At 54.0% G+C, this 19,280-nt stretch overlaps 4 protein-coding genes across 4 annotated transcripts; 1 reads left to right on the top strand and 3 right to left on the bottom strand.

Annotated features, from left to right (window-relative positions):
• Window positions 1-1,704: 1,704 nt before the first annotated feature.
• Window positions 1,705-4,355, bottom strand: CCOS01_00946 (uncharacterized protein; the record flags this gene model as incomplete). Its single annotated transcript, XM_060449142.1, has 2 exons — window positions 1,705-3,380; window positions 3,443-4,355. The coding sequence occupies 2 exons, from the start codon at window positions 4,353-4,355 to the stop codon at window positions 1,705-1,707; spliced, it is 2,589 nt and encodes an 862-aa protein (XP_060320580.1).
• Window positions 4,356-7,283: 2,928 nt separating this feature from the next.
• CCOS01_00945 (uncharacterized protein) lies at window positions 7,284-7,828 on the bottom strand (the record flags this gene model as incomplete). The annotated part of the gene is made up of 2 exons (XM_060449141.1): window positions 7,284-7,698; window positions 7,752-7,828. The coding sequence occupies 2 exons, from the start codon at window positions 7,826-7,828 to the stop codon at window positions 7,284-7,286; spliced, it is 492 nt and encodes a 163-aa protein (XP_060320579.1).
• A 3,082-nt stretch (window positions 7,829-10,910) lies between these two features.
• CCOS01_00944 (uncharacterized protein) lies at window positions 10,911-11,093 on the bottom strand (the record flags this gene model as incomplete). The annotated part of the gene is made up of 1 exon (XM_060449140.1): window positions 10,911-11,093. The coding sequence occupies one exon, from the start codon at window positions 11,091-11,093 to the stop codon at window positions 10,911-10,913; it is 183 nt and encodes a 60-aa protein (XP_060320578.1).
• Window positions 11,094-12,617: 1,524 nt separating this feature from the next.
• CCOS01_00943 (uncharacterized protein) lies at window positions 12,618-13,403 on the top strand (the record flags this gene model as incomplete). The annotated part of the gene is made up of 2 exons (XM_060449139.1): window positions 12,618-12,848; window positions 13,020-13,403. 2 exons carry the CDS (start codon window positions 12,618-12,620, stop codon window positions 13,401-13,403), a joined length of 615 nt encoding a protein of 204 aa, XP_060320577.1.
• Between the last annotated feature and the right edge of the window lie 5,877 nt (window positions 13,404-19,280).

Genomic DNA, 19,280 nt, shown 5'->3' with positions numbered 1-19,280 from the left:
TGCAACAGTGACCTCCTCCCTCCTCACCTTTGGACTCCTTCAACAAGGTCCAATGGCTTCGCTGGCTGGGCTGAGAGCAAGCAAGAATATCGAACCTCTCCAAGTTCTCAGGGCCTCTGTTGCCGCACATCAAATACAACAGAGCGGACGGCACTCCAGCCCGTCAATTTTGCTTGGCTCGGTCTGGAGCAACCGAGCTGACAAGGATCGTGAATGCCATATCCGTAGTGCATACGGACTACAGGAGATGGAGAATGTTACGGGGCCGGGAACGATTCAGACTGACTCTGTCTGCATTTGCTTTCTCACTCCTTCGGCCTCCTCCTCTCTTGATATCATATCGCCATCGGCCTACTCCGATCCACAAACTCATACTGCACGGTCATCATTCCACGCTCCTTTCAGATCCGAGTATTTTCGCACAGACGGGGGACAACACAATTAAGCAGTCCATCAACCACTTTACCGTGATTAAGTTATGGAGAAGAAAAAAAACGAGGCACGGATATAGTATGGATACCGCGTTCTCCAACCCCCTCCCCTGATGCTCTAGTCCTCAGGCACATGGGTGATGGGATCGCGCCGCCCACATGCGCCTCCCGCTCCAAACGGCGCTTGGAGCGATTGCGACTGGACAGAGACCAGGTCCCCTAGGACAAAGTGGTGGATCTGGGCTTGGTCGAAGCCGTACCTACGAGTCTTGGACCGGGGCAGAGCGGGAGGGCAAATACCTGGGTAACAACCTTACTCTCCTCCACACCCCCTTCGTCTATTCCCATCTCACCCCCTATTTCTTGACGTGTATACTACACTCCCCTCGTTCATTCGCACCCCCCTCCCTTCACCACTCAGCTTGCGCCTGCGTTCTACACAGCTCAACGCAATGAGACGCTGGAACACAATGGCAAGTACTCCGTGGAATTGAAGCATACTAGAAGCTGGACCCTGGGTTGGAGTTGAGGGGTGAGTGAGGAGGATCCGCCGCGCCGCCACCTGGCGGTTGTTTCGGTACCGCAACGCAGGTACCATCGTGATAGAGCACGCCATCACAACGCCATCGGCCTTTGAGTGCTGTTGAAGTTGGCGTTTTGACCTTGCTGTGGGAGACTGTTGCTCAGTGAGCGGCAGCTGTCAGTTTAGAAGCCTCTTGAGAACAGGAATTGGCAAGATCAAAGTATGTGCGCGATGGAACTTATGTACGCCTTTCTCATGGTATTTGTATTCTGGAAGCTATCTCCATCAGACTTCCCAAGTCATCCCCATTCCCATGCAATCAGCCAATCTTGAGGCTTACACGTCCAAGAGACGATCCTATTTGCCTCCCAGTTTCCCCTGATTAACGCCGCATCATAAGTATGTATGCCCACAAAGTCGTCGTAGTTTGCTATTGTACAGGTTTACAGATCAGATAGACTATGCCACCACCGCCGCCGCCCCTCTTCTCATCTCATCAGTCGTGATTTCCAAGCCCAGCTTGCCAGCCGGAGCAAGGGGGAAAAAAGAAAACACATGCGCTCACTCCGACATCTCTCTCTTTTGCGCGTGACTCGTGGTCGTGCTTTCCGAGTTCCCCTTGCTCGCTCTTTTTTTGGTGTTCCCTTTTTCACTTCCCCTGCAAAAAAAACTCCTGATGATCCATACCATCCAGCTCCGCAAGGCGAAGCGAGCTGCAGCAAAGTTACAGTAAAGTAAAAAAAGACACCCTTAAAACATGATCCACTCTACCTCGACACCGGGACCCCCGATGCACCTGGTCCAGTTGAACGGACCCCGGCGCATCGCCTCGAGCTTGACAGCCGCCGGGCTCCGAGGCTCATTGTCCTTCCACTCGCCCGCCCACAGCCTCTCCAGCACGTCGAGCGCGGCCAGGTTGTTCATGTAGCCAGAGCGCCCCATGATGTCGCGGCACTTGCTCCGGACAATGTTTTGCTGGAGCTCGTTGACGCACTCGCTGCCCGCGACGAAGAGCGGCCACAGGAGGAACTTCTCCGCCTGGCTGCCCGCCTCCAGGCTCGTGGCATAGTAGACCACCTGCGAGACCAGGTTCTGGAAGTTGCTGTGCGTCGAGGGGACGTTGGGCGACGCCAGGCGCTCCGTATACAGCAGGGCCGCGTAGCGGAACGCCTCGGACAGGGAGCCCAAGTCCCGGACCTGGGCTGGGGTCGCGGGGGAAGGGAGGGAGGCGTGGAGGCGGGCCGAGTCGAACTCCCAGCTTTGGAGGGCGACGCGGGCCTCTTTCCACTCTCTCCAGAAGTTGTTGCGGTTGTCGTCGTACGTTGCCGATGAGCAGAGCGTCGAAGATACAAACTCGTCGTCGTCCAAGGTAGAGCCGAACCCGTTGCCGTCGAAACGGTGACCCGGCAAGCTGTAGATGTCACCGAGTTGCTGGTGATGCAGGCCGTTAAGGTTGCTCTTGAAGGAGTGACCCAGGGGCGAGCTAAGGGGCGACTGCGAGCGCGAAGGGATGTTGCGCGCCATAGGGCTGGTGACGAGGTTCTGGACCGAGCGGTGTTGAGAGAGGAGGTTAAGTCTGCCCAGCTTGCTGATGGTCTTGAAGAGCTCACGGTCACAGCCGACGAGGTTCTCAGCGCCAGGGGGAAGCAATTGAGCGTCGGGCATGACGCCGTAAAATGTAGAGTTGAGCTGAGCCTCCCGGTCGTTGATACTGGCCGAGATGGCGTCAAAGTAGGTAAAGATGGCCTCCATCCATGCAGAGTCGCGGGAAGGCGCCAGGTTATGTGATCGCCGCATAGAGAGGATCTTCTTGACGCCGGCGAACTGAGTGTGGAACTTGGCGATGCCCGACTCCACCATGCGGTAGTGGCAGAGAAGCAGGATCGTGGCGAGGACAGAGTCGTGGCTGGACTTGGCCGGATCGTTGAGCTGCTGGTTGAGAAGGTGGACAGCCAGGTTGCGGTGCTGGTACTCTTCGGAGAGGGATTGGTCCTCGGGCTGGGCGTCCGCCATGGACTCGGCGGTCGACTTCTCAGCCATGAGCTTCTCGGAGAGTTCACGTGTGTCCTGGCCCAAGCTGAGTCTGCGCTTCATCCGCAGGTTGCAGGCTGATAAAGCGCAAATGGCATGCTGCAGGCTCTGACTACTCGAAGCCAGGTGGAGAATGTGTTCTCTGTAGGGGTTGCTGGGTCCGTCCATGAAGACCATGCCCGGGCACATGATGTTCTTGTAGTAGTCCATGAAGAAGGGCATCTTTGCAATGAGGTCAGAGTTGACGTGGACGGCCTGCGGCTCGAACATGGTGGGCCACTGAGCCGAAGCGTGGTGATCCGAATGATGGGGTGACATCTCTTCCGGAGGGGGCGATGTCCAAACATGACCGTTGGAATTGCAGCTCGTGCTGTATGCATCCATCTCGGGTACGCCTAAAAGTCGTCACGTCAGCGAGTCTGATCCTAAAGCAGAGCAGCCGAACAGGGCGTCTTACTCAAAGTGTCACACTCCCGCATCAGTTTCTGACTCAACTGGCTTTCGAAGTTGTCCATGTGTGATGTGAGACTGGAGCTATGTTCGGATGGGGCGTACACGAGGCTCGGGCACGATGTCGGGGCGGCTCTCTGGTCAATAAGAATGGCAGAGATGGGGCTCTGAGGCACCGGCGAGCCGTGGGTGCTGTAGCCATCGTACATGACGTTGGGGCTGTGGAGGAAGGGGATATCGTCCCTTGAGTAAGAATGGCTCATGGGGGACATGTAATCGCCATCGCTGACGGACTCGAGTGAGGAAGACAGCGCGCTTGAGATGGGAAGAGGTCCCAGGTGAGCACCCAACTTCCTGTAGTTGGGACCATCCGTCGGCATACTATTTGAGTACGGGAGGCCGCCCCAGTGTCCAGCAGTCATTGATGGTGTGTGCTCGGGGTGTGACATGGAGAGCATGTCGTAGCTGTGAGGGTAGGGTGTCGTGGGTGTTGAGACAATGTGCTCCGGTGAGAAGCCGGCATCGTTGCGCGGGCTCCTTCGAGACATGTCGTCTGCATCGGCCCAGCCTGCGCTGGTAGCCGTGGAGTTTGCGCGGGGACGCGAGGGTGACTTCTTTGCAACTCCGGCCACTGGAGGTGCCTTTGCAATGGGAAGAGACAGACCGCGCAACTTGCCTCTGCTGGCAACGCCAACGCCCCAGGTCAGTTGAGTCTTGTAGCCTGAGCACTCGTTGCCGATTTCGAGACATTGTGAGCAGTAGGGCCGTCTGCGGTCACACTTGACGTTCCTCTTGGAGCAGGTGAAGCAGTCGTCGGCAGCGCCACCGGCGGGAGCGCGTCTTCTCCTTTTCCGGACCGAAGCGGCAGCGGCAGCATCTTTAGCTTGCGCGGATTGTTGTTGAGTTATGGGAGCAGTCATCTTGTACTGTGTTCAAGTTGAATGTGGGATGAAAGTGTGGAATGCGTTTTATAGCGCGTTTGTGAGACCGGCTGTCAGTCAGGGAGGAGGCAGGGTACTATCGATGTCGGACAGTAAGGCAGTCCGGCAATGGTACGGACGAAGTGATGGTATTCTGGGAAAAGATGGTATACCGCTAGAGGTAGGAGAGCAATAGATGAAAGCGAGAGGATAAGTCAAAAGGCACAGTAATACATCCAAGTGTGGCAAGCCTCGGGGACGAGGAGTGTATATATGTATCGAGAGGTGGTGAGCGTTCTGGTTGGCAACCATTGGCTACATGGATGAGAGATTGGCTAGAGATATACAAGCGGCGTGCGAGGATCCTGGGCCTCAGCAAGCAACTCGTCCGGGGCAGAGAAGCGGGTATTGCACAGGCAGTCTGAAAGTACATCATGTGCGTTGACGGGGGGTAGGAGGCAACTTGAGAGAGCACCGATGGGGGTGGGGGGGCAGAGAGAATGAGTGCAAGAGGATGCTTGGAGGAGCACAGCACCCAGCATAAAATGGCAAGAGAGAGACAAAGTGAGTGAGAGAGACCAGGGGCGGGCGACTTGGACGGATGGAGAGAAACCTACGTGAAGGCGAGCCGGGTTGTCTGGGTGTGTGAGAAGAGAGCGGCGGTCGGGGAGTGTGCCTCGTCTCTGGGTTCCTGGCCGTTCTCTCGATCTTAGTGGATGCGGGAGGTAAGAGCTCGAGAGACACAACGAAGAGTGGGAGGCAAGGCTAGAGAGGAGCGGCGGGCAGAGCATAGCGAGTGGGAGTCGAGAATGGGAGGATGAAGATGAGCAGATCAGCGGGTCCATTGCCAGATGTCTGAAGAGCAGGGGATCCCTAGGGTAGGCAAAGAGGGAGTCCCCATTTCATTGCAGGCACAAGAGCCCAGGGCCCTCGACTGTGAGCTGTGGCTACTGCTGCATCCGTAGGTACCTTGCCTCTCGCTGGCTTGCCCGCGATTTTAGGTTGTTCTGGTCAAGATGTGGCCGGACGATGCGACAGGGACCCCTTGTCATCCAGACTTTGGAGGGGTTGCATGCCTCATTCATCACCCCCCAAATTTCAAAGTGTGTGCGGTGCGGTGCGGTGCGGGTGGCTTTGGTGGGCGTTCTATCTTGTTAGTAATAGTTGTCGATATTGGGGGAAGAGGAGAGAGTTGAATGCGGAGTAAGAGCCTAGAAGAAAACTATTATCTCCAAGATCTGGTTCGGGAGCTTTCACGGTAGGTTCTTAGTTGGAGAGAGTAGTGTAACCGGACGCAATCTCAGGAACGTCTCGTGCGAGGACTGAGTGCCATCTTTGCACAATACTTGGCCGGGCAAAGACAGCGCGATCAATGTGGTCGGTATCCGCTCTGCTCTCCGCTATTGAGATAGGATAAACGGAGAGAAGGAGAGGTACGCAGTAGAGAGAAAAAAGGTTCAATCCATGGCTGGTGACATACGATGAACGGAGATCCAGCCCGGTCGTCGCAAAAGAACCTGTAGCACGGGAGGGCAACGAGATAAGACGTGATAGAGGATTGCGGGGGGGAGAACTTGAAGGCGAGGAGACGAGACGGATAATGATCAATGCACCCACCACTAAAGGCAAGCAAACGAGGAACGAGAGACGACATGTTCCCTTTGGGCGCTTGAGATCCCTGCTATGAGATGTTCGGCCCCAACAACTCGTATTCATCGGTCCCTGAACATTAACAGTTCCCATAACCAGCCCGCGGACCAGCCCCTACTTGCTTCCCGCCTTCGCCTGGCCTTGTACGGCGTATCTGATTCTGACAGACGAGTATCCGTAGATCGGGCAAGACGAGACACTGACGGTAGATCCATCGGAAATAGCATCATTGCGGGAGCGTCTCTGGCAGTTTCCATTTGCTAGGATTCTGACGACGTTGGCAAGTCTCAGATTAGCCCGGGCTTTCGACCAGACCAGCTGTCAGTCAGAAGTCCGGTCAAGAGAAGGGGAGAGTCGGAGACAGTAGGATGAGACAGTCTTCGTTCTGCAGCCTGTCAGTGACGACTGCGCAGTCAGTCAGTCCGTCCGTCAGTCTCCAAAATGAACGTCTGCACTCAAGAGCAAAAGACTGGCTCGCCGGCTCCCAGCTGCTCCTCTTCGCGCCTAGCCTCAACCTAGCTCAGGTCCTTTTGCAAACCCACCATAAACCCACCCTGCTGCTCCCTGAGCGAAGGCCCCTGCTAGCCACTCGATGCGATGCAATGCTGCTGCATCTGCCGCGCTACAGGGCAGGGCAGGACAGGGTCGGTCCATGCAAGGACAACGACAACGGCGAGGGCGGAGACGGCGGCCGTGGCCAGGATGATTGGCAGCCCGGGGGGGGGGGGGTTCTCCAGGAGTCTAGCTACCAGCCAACCAGCCAGCTTGCGTGCTTCTTCTGCATCCAGAATCTCTACGGAGTAGGTACTACAGACAGAGAGGCGTCTATGAAGAACAACAAGCCTGTGTGCAATTAACTTTCGGCCTGCTGCGGGCAAGGAACAAGGCGCCGCGAGCTAAAAACGACGCGGACAATTGTCGTCAGACGGGGGTGAGGCTGGAACGGTACTTGAAGCTTGGATGAGCGAAACGAGGGACGAGGTCGGTATCTGTGATTTGAAGTGAAACCAAGCAAGGCCCTTTTCGTTTTACACATTCTTAGTGGTCCGAGTAGCGTTGGTCTGGCAATTCTCTGCGATCCAAAGAACAAGAAAAGATGAAGGTAGGTTCAAGGTTCAATGTGTTTGGACGAACTGGCGGCTGCTGCTCCTCCTCCATCGATCAACCCAACCAATGACATGGCCAAGCAGCATCTGCCAATGGAAGCCGCGTCTTGGTAGCTGGGCAATCCCGTATGGACTATCTTCGTAGGGTAGTAGCTTAGGTTAGGTTAGATGACTAGGCGGCCCAGTCAACAGCCGATAGGCGTATGGGGTCGAGACTCTTGTCTGAGATAATGACTCTCGAAAGATTGCGGCGACAAGAGAAGTCGAGCAAAGGTTCATTGAGGTCCACGAACAGCGAGACATGGGCGCTCAAAGTGAGCAGAAGAGCGGATCGCATGTGACAGAAACAGCCACGGAGATGAATGCTATGATGCTTGTCACTGCTGTTGTTGCCGGGCCGTGTCTGTTTTCGGTCGCCGGTCTCCTCTCTATCTGTCTTTTTACGGACAGAGGATGCACCTGAAGTGAGGGCGAGGCATATGAGATGGAGTGAGCGGGTGAGGCGTGCGGCGCCTGAGTCTAAGGCGAAAGCTACAAGTGAGCCTCTGTCGGCCGCCGCTGTCGGTACATAGTCTTGACGGGGAGTCCTGCGGCAAGTGGCAGGTATCTAACGGCAAAGTGCTTTGTAACTCAATCTCACCCGTGTTCCGTGTTCCTCGGTACGCATTCCCTCGAACCGAGCTGGCCAGGATGATGACGGGGTGGTTCATCGGTCATCTTGGAACCCACCCGCTCAACACTGACCACCTGGCGACTTTGTGACTTGTTAACAGCGCGAGGGCGTGGGACTCGTGGGAGTCAGGACAGGGCAGCGAGAGTCAAGTGTGAGGGTGAAGCGACATGTCAGAGAGCTTCGGACATGGACGACGGGTGAACCCCCGCGCCCCACGACGGAGCAATTCTGGTCCATAGTGACCCATGGCCAGCTTTTTGATGGAGATTTCCTGTTCCTGTTCTTGTTCCCGTTCCAGCATCTGTTCCTGATTTCCAAGCAGATGCAAGACGCCCGTGCCCATAGAGTGCCAGTGCGACAGGTATGTACCGCGGTAGAGACTTGTCAATGACCGGATTTGGTATGTTGGACATGGTGATGGTCGTGGTGGTGGGTGGTTATGGTGATTGATGGGTCTTATTTGGTGGAGTGAGCGATGCAGTTCGCATGTGTCTAATATCCGTGGCATACGGGTCTGGTGTATCCGTACTTTGAATCCATATCCAATATCATCGGCGGTTGTTTCGAGCGAAAGAAATTTTGTTATCTTTAGCCCAGCAACCCTGTCTGCCGATGCGCTCATTCCGGCCTACTGTAAGGTAGAGGCGCGTATGGAGCATCCCATAATTACTTGGTATCCGTAGCTCAGCCAACATTAGAGAGCCGAATGGATCGTAGCCACAGGTGATGAAAGGGTACAGTTTGTGACACCTGAAGAGAGCAGCGCACATGTATCCGTTCGTACCCATATTCCGAGTCTGTCTTGGTTGGCATGGGCTCTTAAACGCGGTAGCCGTTGGATAATTCAAAGTCTGGCTCAGGTGTCAAGTGATGAAAAGGCTTGTCGTTGTTGTGCGGTGAAGCCTATCGAGTACCTACATACAGATACACATAAAGTAATAAACTAGAGGAAGCAGCCCCATGCCGGATTGGCTGGATGCGTGTTAGACGCAAGGCAAGGTGAGGGAGGTGAGTTGGGTAAGTTGGGTCGGGTTGGATCGAGGTCTGCGAGATGTGGAGAGGGGGAAGGGGGAGGGGGGAGAGGAAGGGCGGGATGCAGGAGTCCTTTTCCCGCCCGCACTGGAGAAATCTACGGATACACACCGGTACTCGAGGGAACGACAGCCGAGCAAAGATCTTAACGTTTACCTTACCTTCCAATTAGCTAATAGGAACTTTGAGGGCACACTTGCGTTTGTTCTGGTAGCGAGTGGCATCAAACGTCCATCGTCTAATGTCCTGTGTCAATGTTTAATATCCAAACTCCGAGGGACCTTTCCCCTTCTCTCCTTGATACACATCACAACACCTCACGACGCAACTCGACACACTTTTCCCCAGCGTAACACTTCGGAAGAAGCATCTCATCACACCGGATCACCCTCACTTCCATCCCCAGTCCTTCCGGCCAGGGCCCTTTCCTCTAGAATGCTACAGAAGCACAGGCTATGATGGACTATGGATTCATGGAAGCCTTGGCCTGCTTGTTGGGCTTGTTGCCTTCGGACTAGCTGCGCCGTGGCGCCTCTGCCCAGGAGCAACAGAGTGTGCCATTGCAGGATAGGTGCAGGGCATCGCATCCTCTACGCCGTGCAACAGAACGGGCGGCGCTTTTGCTAGACCTTCCATGCAGACTTCGACGCGCCTTCTGCCATCCGGCCAGTCTGCTCAGAGGCCAACCACTTTCACGAGATGTGACTTGCAGGTCAGGCGCGAGCAAGTGCTTGTGAGAAGGGGGAAGGCCCAAGGGGGGGAAGTAAGAGAAGGAGGAGGGGGGGATGAAGCATGCATACGAAAGGATGGCGTTCTCTCCAGGCACACACTCAATCTCACCCACACACTCTCACTCTCACCCTCACAGGCTCACCCACACCTTTCCATCGTTATCGTCAGTACCTGCCTTCTGCCTTTCTTGTCCATCGGTGGCCGACGGCTTCCTTCGGTAACTCGAGGCAATGGAAAAGAGGAAGAAGGGACGGAAAGGATGAGAAGTGAGAAAGAGGGGAGGGGGCAGCGGGCGTCGAGCGTTCTGGAAGCTTTGCAAAGAACCTCACAATCCGATTCTACAGTACCATCTCGAACCTCACATCTCGTCACCGGGATCCGAGCCTCCTCTGTCTCTCTCACCTCACCTCGAACTCAACGTCGTTTAGCGCTCTTGGTCAAGCGGTACATGTTACCCACACTTTTCATCACACTTAGTAATGGGTTACTGCACGTCTCTGAACCGCCATCCCGACTGCCGAGACTGGTCGTACAGACCGTCGCAACGCAGAAAGTCCACCTAGCTGCTTTGGCCTCAACTGTCGCCGCCGTCCCATGAACCCCTCGTCAACCTCGCTTGCGCCGCTGATGACATTTTGCACCTTCAACTCACTTTAGCTATCCGTACAGCCTACCAATATCATGCGACATCAACACCGCAAACACACATTCGCGGTAGTGTGACTGAAATCAGCAGCAATAGTCCGTCCTAGTATTATTGCCCTTCCGCCAGGCCCTAGGCCTGCCTGCCCGACACGATGCGGATGTATCGATCTCTCCGATGCTGGTTGACACAATTCCCCTTCTTCCGGACCTGACGGCCTTGGCTTTTTGGCCTGCCTGATTCCTTGATCACAGCATGCCAAAGGCGCCTAGGATCCAGTTATCCAAGTACAGATACCTCCTCGCCGGTTCTTCGTGTCTCAAATCTTGCAGGAGTAGCGCCGCTGTCACGGTCCCAAGGACGTCCGTCCACTTTGACACCCCGGGCTTCACCTCAGGATACCCAGGACCTAACAACTAATGCTGGCTGACGTTGCGTTGGTCCAGATGACAAACGTCCGCACTGACACCGCACGCCCCCATAGCCTTAGCTCGCTTCGCCCGCGAGAGCCAGGTGCACCGGTTCGCGCTCTTTTCGGAATCCAACCTCGTCAAGAACAACCCTTGAAGGATCAATATCAACGCAGCCCTGAGAGATTGAGAAACCAACAGCAGGATCCTATCAGCCAGCCTTGAGTGCGGCAGAGCGACGGGATCGCCATCGTGGGGCTAGCCGGAGGTCGCCCCAGCTCTTTGCTCAACGTCGGCCGTCTCCATCCATCACATGCTTTCCCCTATTTGCGAGTCTCGGCCGTTCCCTTCTCCATCTCTGCTATTTTGATAGTATCCAATCCGCGCCCCGAGGTTGTCCTCAGAGCCCACTTCGGACCCGACCGACACCTCCTGCGTCCCTGCGACCCCTAACCACCGACATTGATCAACACTATAGGCCTTGAATGCCATTAACCCTTGTCCCTGGGAGCCCGGAAGGGTAAAATAAAGGGTTTTGCCCAAGTTGATTTGATTTGAGCACAGAGTGGTTTACAGGTTCCGGAGAATTGGCAGAATACGGCTTCAGCCACGCTTAAACTTGGCTAGAGGAAGCCCCCAACGCAACCTAAGTGACTCGAGAGAAGCGTTTGCAGAGCAATAAATCATTGCAGCCAAGAAAGGCATATTCACGACCCTCCGTGAAGCTGCAGCCCGCGATTCATGACGATGCCTGCTGCGGCTTGCCCCTGAGAGCTGAGACTTGGTCTACTCTGCGGGTATTGATACTGAGCACTTCAAAGTGCCCATGCACAGAATATTGGCTTCACAAACAAGTTCCAAGAACAGCAGGTTGGCAAAGAGTCTCCTTCTCAGAAAGGACAATGAGAAGATCAACCCCCATGGTTTTGCATTGCCGTTCTGACTCCCGCTTGCCCAACTACCGCAAGACTGGGGCTACGCGAGACGGCATGTCGGGAGAAGCGCGTCCAGGAGTCTGGTTGACGTGCATTCGACAACCATCGTGAGACATGTCATTGCTACATGGTCCCAACCCACGCCGATGACGAGACGGTGCAGCAGAAGCGCGGACGATGCCTAGAAGGGCAGTTCAAACTTGGACCACTTCATCTTCCGTATCTCTGATATCGTATCCAGAGAGCAGAGAACCATCGCACATGGTTTGGCTTCTTCTTGATGTCACCCAAGAGGGCGACGTCGTCAAGAGAATTTCGCCAGCTTCCTCTCCTGCTGCACTCTAAACTCAGAGAAGCAGCCTCTAGCAGTCGCAGGTACGGATAGCACCAACCCTATTCCAGAACAGTCTGAACAGAGCAACGATACACTTCCCGCCTAGCGCGAAGGATGCAGTTCGGAGCGCTAGAAGGACCGAGGAAGCATGCAGAGAAGCTCTCCAAAAGCCATTTCACACAGTCAGGGGGGTGGTCTAAGCCTCACTCGATGCAAAAAGTCCTCAAGCCAGCCGTTAGCGCGGTGACCGGCTCATCCCCCCGTCGGCGAGTTAAAATCGACTTTGCCGTCTCCAAATGTGCGCCTCCCGTCATCCGTCATCCGTCAACCGTTAAACCGTTCGTTCGTTCACCGCAACGCGCGAACTGCTCCGGCCAAAAACAGCCAACCATAGGTAACCAGTTGAAAGAAGGATCCTGTTCAAGCCCGCCTCGCTGCCGTCATCTGCTTCCTTTTCGCTCAATGTGTCCCCCCACCCCCAACGTTCGGTCTCGGGACGTGTGGCTTGTCTCCGTATCTGCTTGGTCAACGATTGGTTTGCGTCCCTCTACCTAGCGATTAGGTAGTGCTGTGGGCGCCGCCGTTCGCTCGTGCAGAGAACCGTTCGTCCTACATGGTCAACTTCCACCCAACCATCACTCCTTCAGCACCCCTGATGCCAGCTTAACTCTATCAGGCTCGAGCAATGTGATTGGATGCGGGTTGTTACGACCGCCAACACCATCTCCCGAGACACTCACACACATCATGCCGGTTTTGTGGACGACGTCTAGGTTGGCGGCCATGGGCAGACTTCTCTTCCGTATGGTACCGGAGCAACATGATGCGGTTTGTCAACACTGGCGGTTTGACCATTGGTGCCCAAATCAAAGCTGTTTACTGGGTGGCAGGGTCAGGGTCAGGAAGGCCTCTCTACGGAGTGGACTATGGACTCTGGACGCTACACCGCACGCTGTTGTCGCTGTTTCTCAAGTGAGAGTGAGCCCACCGCCACTTCATCAATACCCTAGAACCTGCCCCTCGATTCCACGCTAGGCCAGCCGGTGAAGGTGAGAGTACTCCGTAGAGGGGTGACCCCCAACCATCTCCGCCTGGGACTGATCGTTCTCTCTCCATTTCTATCGGGATTGACATTAAGGCGCTTGTCAGGGCTCCATGAATGGTCTGGTGCAGGATGAGCACGCATACACCACGTACCTACATCACTCTTCTCTAAAGCTTGATCAGATCATTGTGCAGGCGGCCACGCATCACTCAACCGTTCCTGCTCAAGAAAGCACCTGGGACGTCATCGTACCCCTTCGACAACAGCGTGAGTCTGGCCTTTTGATGATGACATGCCCATACCGATCCATCATCCCGCGCCGCCGCTGTTGTGGAAAATGGGTGGTCTGCCAGCTGGCTCTGGCTCTGGCTCAAGAACCCCTGCTTCATATCAATCCTAGTCGGTCGAGCCGCCAATTGCTTTTCTCTCCTCTTGAGCATCGAAATCTTACCAGACTTTTTCCACCGACTGGTTCTGGCATGAGCTAAAGCGCCTGCCGCGATCCCTGCTCGGAAATTTGCTTCAGCACTGACAACGGCGGCTGTTTGGCAAGGTCGCTTCGATGTCCGGTGTGTTCAGAAGCCCCAGTCAATGTCGGGTTTACCCCTAGTCTTATCCTCGGGGCTCTTGCGGAGCATGGATGTGTTTATGTAGCGTACAGCTGCGAAAAAGAAGGAAACATGGAAAAGATTCTGGCAAACTGGATTCCGTAAGCTCATACCAGTCCCCGCGTTCCCCTTCTTCCTTGCTCTCCTTACGCTCTGTCAGTGTCTAGATGTCATGATCATCCCCCATCGGTGTCTACTCATCACCTCTCGTCGAATCGGCTCGCCTCACGCCTCGGACCTTGAACGATTTGCCGCTATCTTATTGGCGTTGCAACGTTGCAATCATCATCTTAACAGAGACAAGCGTGGTCCCTGGGACTAGCGAATGACAAGCGCCAACGACCGCCTCCAATAGCATCCATCAGAGACCGTGGGGTGGAGTAGACTTCATAAAGAGAACGCCGTCGTTCAACCTCCAGTGTTTGCAACTCTATCGGTAAGGAAAGTTGTGGAGGGTTCGGAAGGCAATAGCCTGACTCTTCCTCAGGCCGATATGTCGGGTGTCCGATTCGAGCCCACTGGTGGCAATCATCAGGCCTTTATTTTAGTCTATACTAATCGGTCCTGATGCAGTGGCCTGCTCGTAACGACGAACGGCACAATTACGATTACGCAGCCGCAGCCTCGTCTGTCGTTCGATGCCTGGCCGATCTGGACTATCGGTTCCTGTGCAAGTAGAACGCGGTCTACTGAGCCGCGGCAACCTCATGAGTGTACATCAGGCTATTTCGAGCTTGTTGATCACTCGGCCCAAGGAAGTATGCTCAAGGCTATCGCTACACTTCTGGAAAACTGCAGGCTGCCTGTCCCTGGCAAGTAACTGAGATACTGCGAAGCCACTTCATCGTAGAGGCGACTCCGGCCGGGGGCTGAGTTGAATGCACACTGCCCTTACGTTCTAGCACATAGGAAGGATCTTCTTACCGCCGCTCACTCACATGTCTAGGGATCCGTATATGCCTCTCTTTCTCTCTCTTTTCAAGGGTTCGCCACGCGGGACTTTGAAGGTCGGGGGTCTGGGCCAAACAGTCAAGGCAAGTTAAGCTCGTCGCGTGCCCTTCAGTTCGTCTCGTGCAACTTTCTTTCCCCGCAAATTGGATCGGGGTGGCATTCCGTGGCCATTGCTTTCCCTTGCCCCAGCATCAAGCTAGTCTTGCACGATTACCGACAGTGAGGTCGTTGACAGGACGCCATGACTAAAGATGGACCTCGAATTTGCTAATGCCAATGTCACGCGTGCCAAACGACCCCTTCCTTCACAGCATACGCGGAGACAACCAGATCAGCGGAGGCGGGAAGGCGGTCTTTTGCCATTCAAGCATCTTCGACCGTTGGGCGATTTGCATGTACGGAGTATCGATGTAAGGCCAAGGGAAGGGGGTGGTTCTGCGGACGAGGCCCTTAATGCGGGTTCGTTGACCGTCGTTTTCCCCGCATCCAACTCACCTTTAACACGCCGGCATGGACGAGTTAGCCTCACGGTCGTTTCCATGGACGATGTCGACGTCAAAGGGCTAGCCGGCACGCTATCTCGAGTCCCTTTTCTTGGCGGTTTGCCGACCGCGGCTTTCGCTTCGTTCAAGATTTGAGGGGGGAGGATCTCATCGGGAGTGGTCGGGGGCCCTTGGTTTTCCTCGCTTCCTTGCCTGCTCTTTCGCCTTTCGAGGCAACGTGCTGTTGTTCACACCACAGGTCACTCCTTGCCAGGTCCCATCATGTGGCGTTTCACACGTACTCGAAAATGAAGATCGTGGCTGGGCCCCCAGAGAGGTCGACTGCGGCAGTATCCCCGAGGTAGGTGTGTATTACGTATGAACAAACGTGTGTGCCTTGCGTTCCCTCTTTTCCAGGAACCGTATGCGAGGAATTCAAGCGCCTCTCTGCCGGCGGCCGTACCCTGCCTACCTAATCACCTCTCATCCCACTTCGATGTGCCTTCTTTACCTTGGGCAACAGCTTGTGTGAGTGTGACAGAGAGATACGTCAGTCGCAGGAAACCTGAAGTGTGAAGTTGCTACGCAGTACACTAGACTGGCCAGCCTTTTCCCTAACTACGCAGTAGACCTCTCTGCCCCCACACACCCCAAGTCCTCGAGCTATTTGCCTGATTTGGATCCGATGGAGAAGTAGGAACCAGGACCATGCGGGGGTGGTTCTTCTTGCTGCGACTGCGAGGAGTGTGTGTGTGTGGTGGTGCGGCCACGACCCCCCGCTTGGCTTCCACAAAAGTTCCCAGCCCGGCTGCCGCAGGCCCGCATCGGCACAGGGGTGCGGCGCGCGAGGGGGAATGGGACGCACATCATGTACGCTCGGGTGTAGTGGGCATTTGTTGTGCTTGTTCTTGCACGCTATGGCTCTCCGCAGACGTCTACCCGTACTTGTGATACGCAGTAAAGAAAGGTACCTACCATGAGCAAGCATCCCACAGGACCCTTTTTCCGGGTCTTCCTGTCAGGTTACCTGTCAGGAGGCTGTTTTTACGAAATTCGGACGGCGTCAACTTGTCACGCAGGCTAAAGGTGATGAGGTTCTTTTGTTTACCCCTCGGACGTTTCTCGCTTGGGTAGACTTTCCCAGTCTCGTCTCTTCTTCTCCGACTTTACTGCGAAAAAGAGCTGGGTCATGTCTCGATGCTTGTCATAGAGAAGTAGAGACAGAGAATGAACTCCATGTATGCAACCCTACCCGGCGATGCTCTACTTGCTTCGACCCAATGAGATGAAGTTGAGAAAGAAGGGGTGGTGGTGGTCTAGCCTTCTGAACCCTTTTTCCCTTTCCCACCACTGGGCTCTGGGCGGCCACTACAGCAAAGCGTGACCTTTCTCGAGATCTACCTAAGCTTCGCTGAAGATGGTGAGAGATTCTCGGTCTCTGACGCGGACGACTCTTGCTTGCGCATTTGTGGGCATCCCATTCATATCAGAAGTCACACCTCTCCCCTCCCTCCACCACCTCGAGATGTGCGTCCTCCCCAGGAGGAAAATCGATTCGCTGATCCGCGACATCGGACGACGTTTCTTGCCATCTGTGGGTAGTGGTAGTGCTCCATCGCCACACCTTCTTTCGAGGTCCAAATTGTAATTAGAAATTCTGGACCTTTCTCTCTCTGTGTGTGCTGCGTCCATCAGATATCGATGTCTAGACCTCGAGACCGGCCCCAGGATCTTTTTGTCGCCCCTCCTCTCTCCATAGCCGTTGCCGGCCCGCAAACGGGGCTCGGGTGCTTCACAATGGCACGCAAGATCGCCGCCCCCCTAATAACAATAATGGCTTCGCTGTTGTTGTGGTTTTGGGGTTCATCACCCGATCTTGGATGGATCCAGATAGACCTCAAAGTGAAGCGGCAATTGCATGTTACTGGTACTACTGTACCTCTGTAGGTTCCATGTCTTGGCTGCAACTGTCAACTTTCACAAGCATGAAGAATTACAAAAAAACAAGCAGTGGCAGTACCGGCCGGAGTGGACCAAGCTCCTGGTGAAAGTCCCGCCTGGTGTTACCGCACATGTCGAGAAGGAATGAGGATGTCCAATAATACGGATATGCATGGGAAAGCCAAGTCGGCGGCTCTGGAATTAGTGTTCTCGTGTTGCTCTTGGTCATTGTTGATAGAATTACGAGTGAAGAGAAAATTCTGTAACTTCCGCAATTCTCTCTTTGAATGGCGTTATACAGCACTAACCAAAATACCCTCTTCCTTCTTATTTCACTTTGCTTCCTTTCTCATTACATCTTTCCCCTTCCCCTGCTCGTCAAAAGTTCGTTCGTCCCGCTTCGCGCCATTGCCTGGGCATTTTTCACGTTTGTTGCCTCCCACCGTCTCCCGAGCCTTGCCTTTGCATCTGTAGGTCCGAGGCGAATCTGGCGTTACAGTGACACGGCAGGCAAGATGAAGCAAAAGAAGAAGTAGGAAAAGAAAGGACGACATGGCCAACCTAGTTTCTATTACTTGATCGTCTCCGGCACTTGGGGGCGTGTGCTCTTCAAGCGAGAAGCATTGGGCACCTGGGCACGCGATGAAGTCCCATAACTTCACCGGTACTATGGAGTCGAGGATGGGGGTCTTCCTTGACAGGCGCATTGTGCATTTGTGCAATGCCGCAAAAAAAAAAGAGCGCACGACCCAGGGGGGCGTGAGCCAGATTACACGATTCTGTGTCTCTCTATGTCTCTGCACGCCCACGAGGGGGCAAATCTTGGCTTTCCCACTGTTTGTTTTGCAGTGGGACGGAGATGAGGCAGTGGTGATGGAGCCTTGTGTGACGGTGAGTCGCGTGCCGTGGGGGGTTTCTGGTTTCATTTGCGTGGCGGCATATGGCAAAATATCTGTTTCTGTCTTCTGGGTTTTGAGAAAGGAGAGATAGTGAGATGAATTGGAAGGTTGAAGCTCTGTTTCGTCGCGGCGGTCTCGCGTACCAACGAGTGTTGTCTTGGGCTTAGTAGGCATCTGTAGCAAATTAAATGCCATGCATTGGAGATCCCGTTTGCACATGATTACTGATAGTCGTATACGCTTTGTAATTATCTTTGGGCCTTAACTTGATATCTGTACGATATTCGCCCTGGCCATGGCTTATGGTATAGTCCCGATGTTTCCGTGGCTTGATGTATAACGCTTTCTCTGATTCCGATAAAAACTTGAGGCCCCGGATCGTTCATATTGGTTGGGACTATCCTAGTTTGCAAGTACGAAGACAGACGTGTTCCTTACAATCTACTCTGTCTCGGGTCGTCATCCCGTCTCTAATGTAAAGGCCATGATTCATAACTCAGGATGCGGATTAGTTGGAGCTCAGCTCAACCTCTGAAGCTTGATCGTGACTTACTTCTAAGACTAAATTTCCGTATCGAAGTAGACTCTCGATCATTCCCTACACTGCTATTCAAATACCGAGTTCGCCTCTGTCTAGTCAACATGGGCTTCCAAGTGTTAAGGAAGGTTTACGAGTGACTTCGCGTCGACATATGGCTCGAGCCTCCACGCTCGTTGAGACCTTGATTTATAAAGTATCTAACGTTCGGAGTCCTGACCATGGTTCCAATATCGGAGGGACATTTCTCTAGATCAAGCCTAGACATATAGTTTTAAACGACTTCCGTGAACATGTTAAGGAGCTACGTATCTCAGTAGAGTCTAGTGAAAGTTGTTGCTTCTTGACTTGTAACACTAGGTATAAATAGTCATACGGCTATCCGACTACTTGTAGGGAATGAGCCTGGCTTTATACAGCCCTAGAGGCAGCCCCATTCTGATACATGTGAGCATAGCCCATCTGCATCCATGCACGGGTTTCAGGTCGCGCCAAAGTCTGGTATATTCCGCCTGCAGAATAACGTCTAGAATGTCGCCCGTAGCTGATGGTTTGTAACTAGGAGACGTTGATTGAAACAATGCGATACAAGACAAGAAACCACTTGGAAGGAATAGTAGGAGAGAGTATGCTCTTAAGTGACAACAATGTACGGTAATAGAGCCTTATACTTGATGGATCATGGGTTCGGGGCTTGACTGGCTGCTTAGATCGATCCTAATTGGATCCAGACTTCAAGGGAACTATCACAGAATAATGGCTCCTTAGAAGCAATTTGTTCTAACTCTGTACCAGCTGACTATTATTTAGTCACTTCAACATGTGTGTGCTTTACAAAGAAACATGGGTTGCGAGACGCAAATATCAGGTCGGACTTTCGTATGGTATCTCTGTCAATGTCCTGGGTCACAAGTGTTGGAGTCTACTTACGCGACGGCTTCTAATT

The sequence above is a fragment of the Colletotrichum costaricense genome, assembly GCF_030867565.1.
Source record: "Colletotrichum costaricense strain IMI 309622 chromosome Unknown Scaffold_1.1, whole genome shotgun sequence".
NCBI lineage: Eukaryota > Fungi > Ascomycota > Sordariomycetes > Glomerellales > Glomerellaceae > Colletotrichum > Colletotrichum costaricense.
Note: the sequence above shows the minus strand (reverse complement) of the source record. Positions and strands in the feature narration are given on the sequence as shown.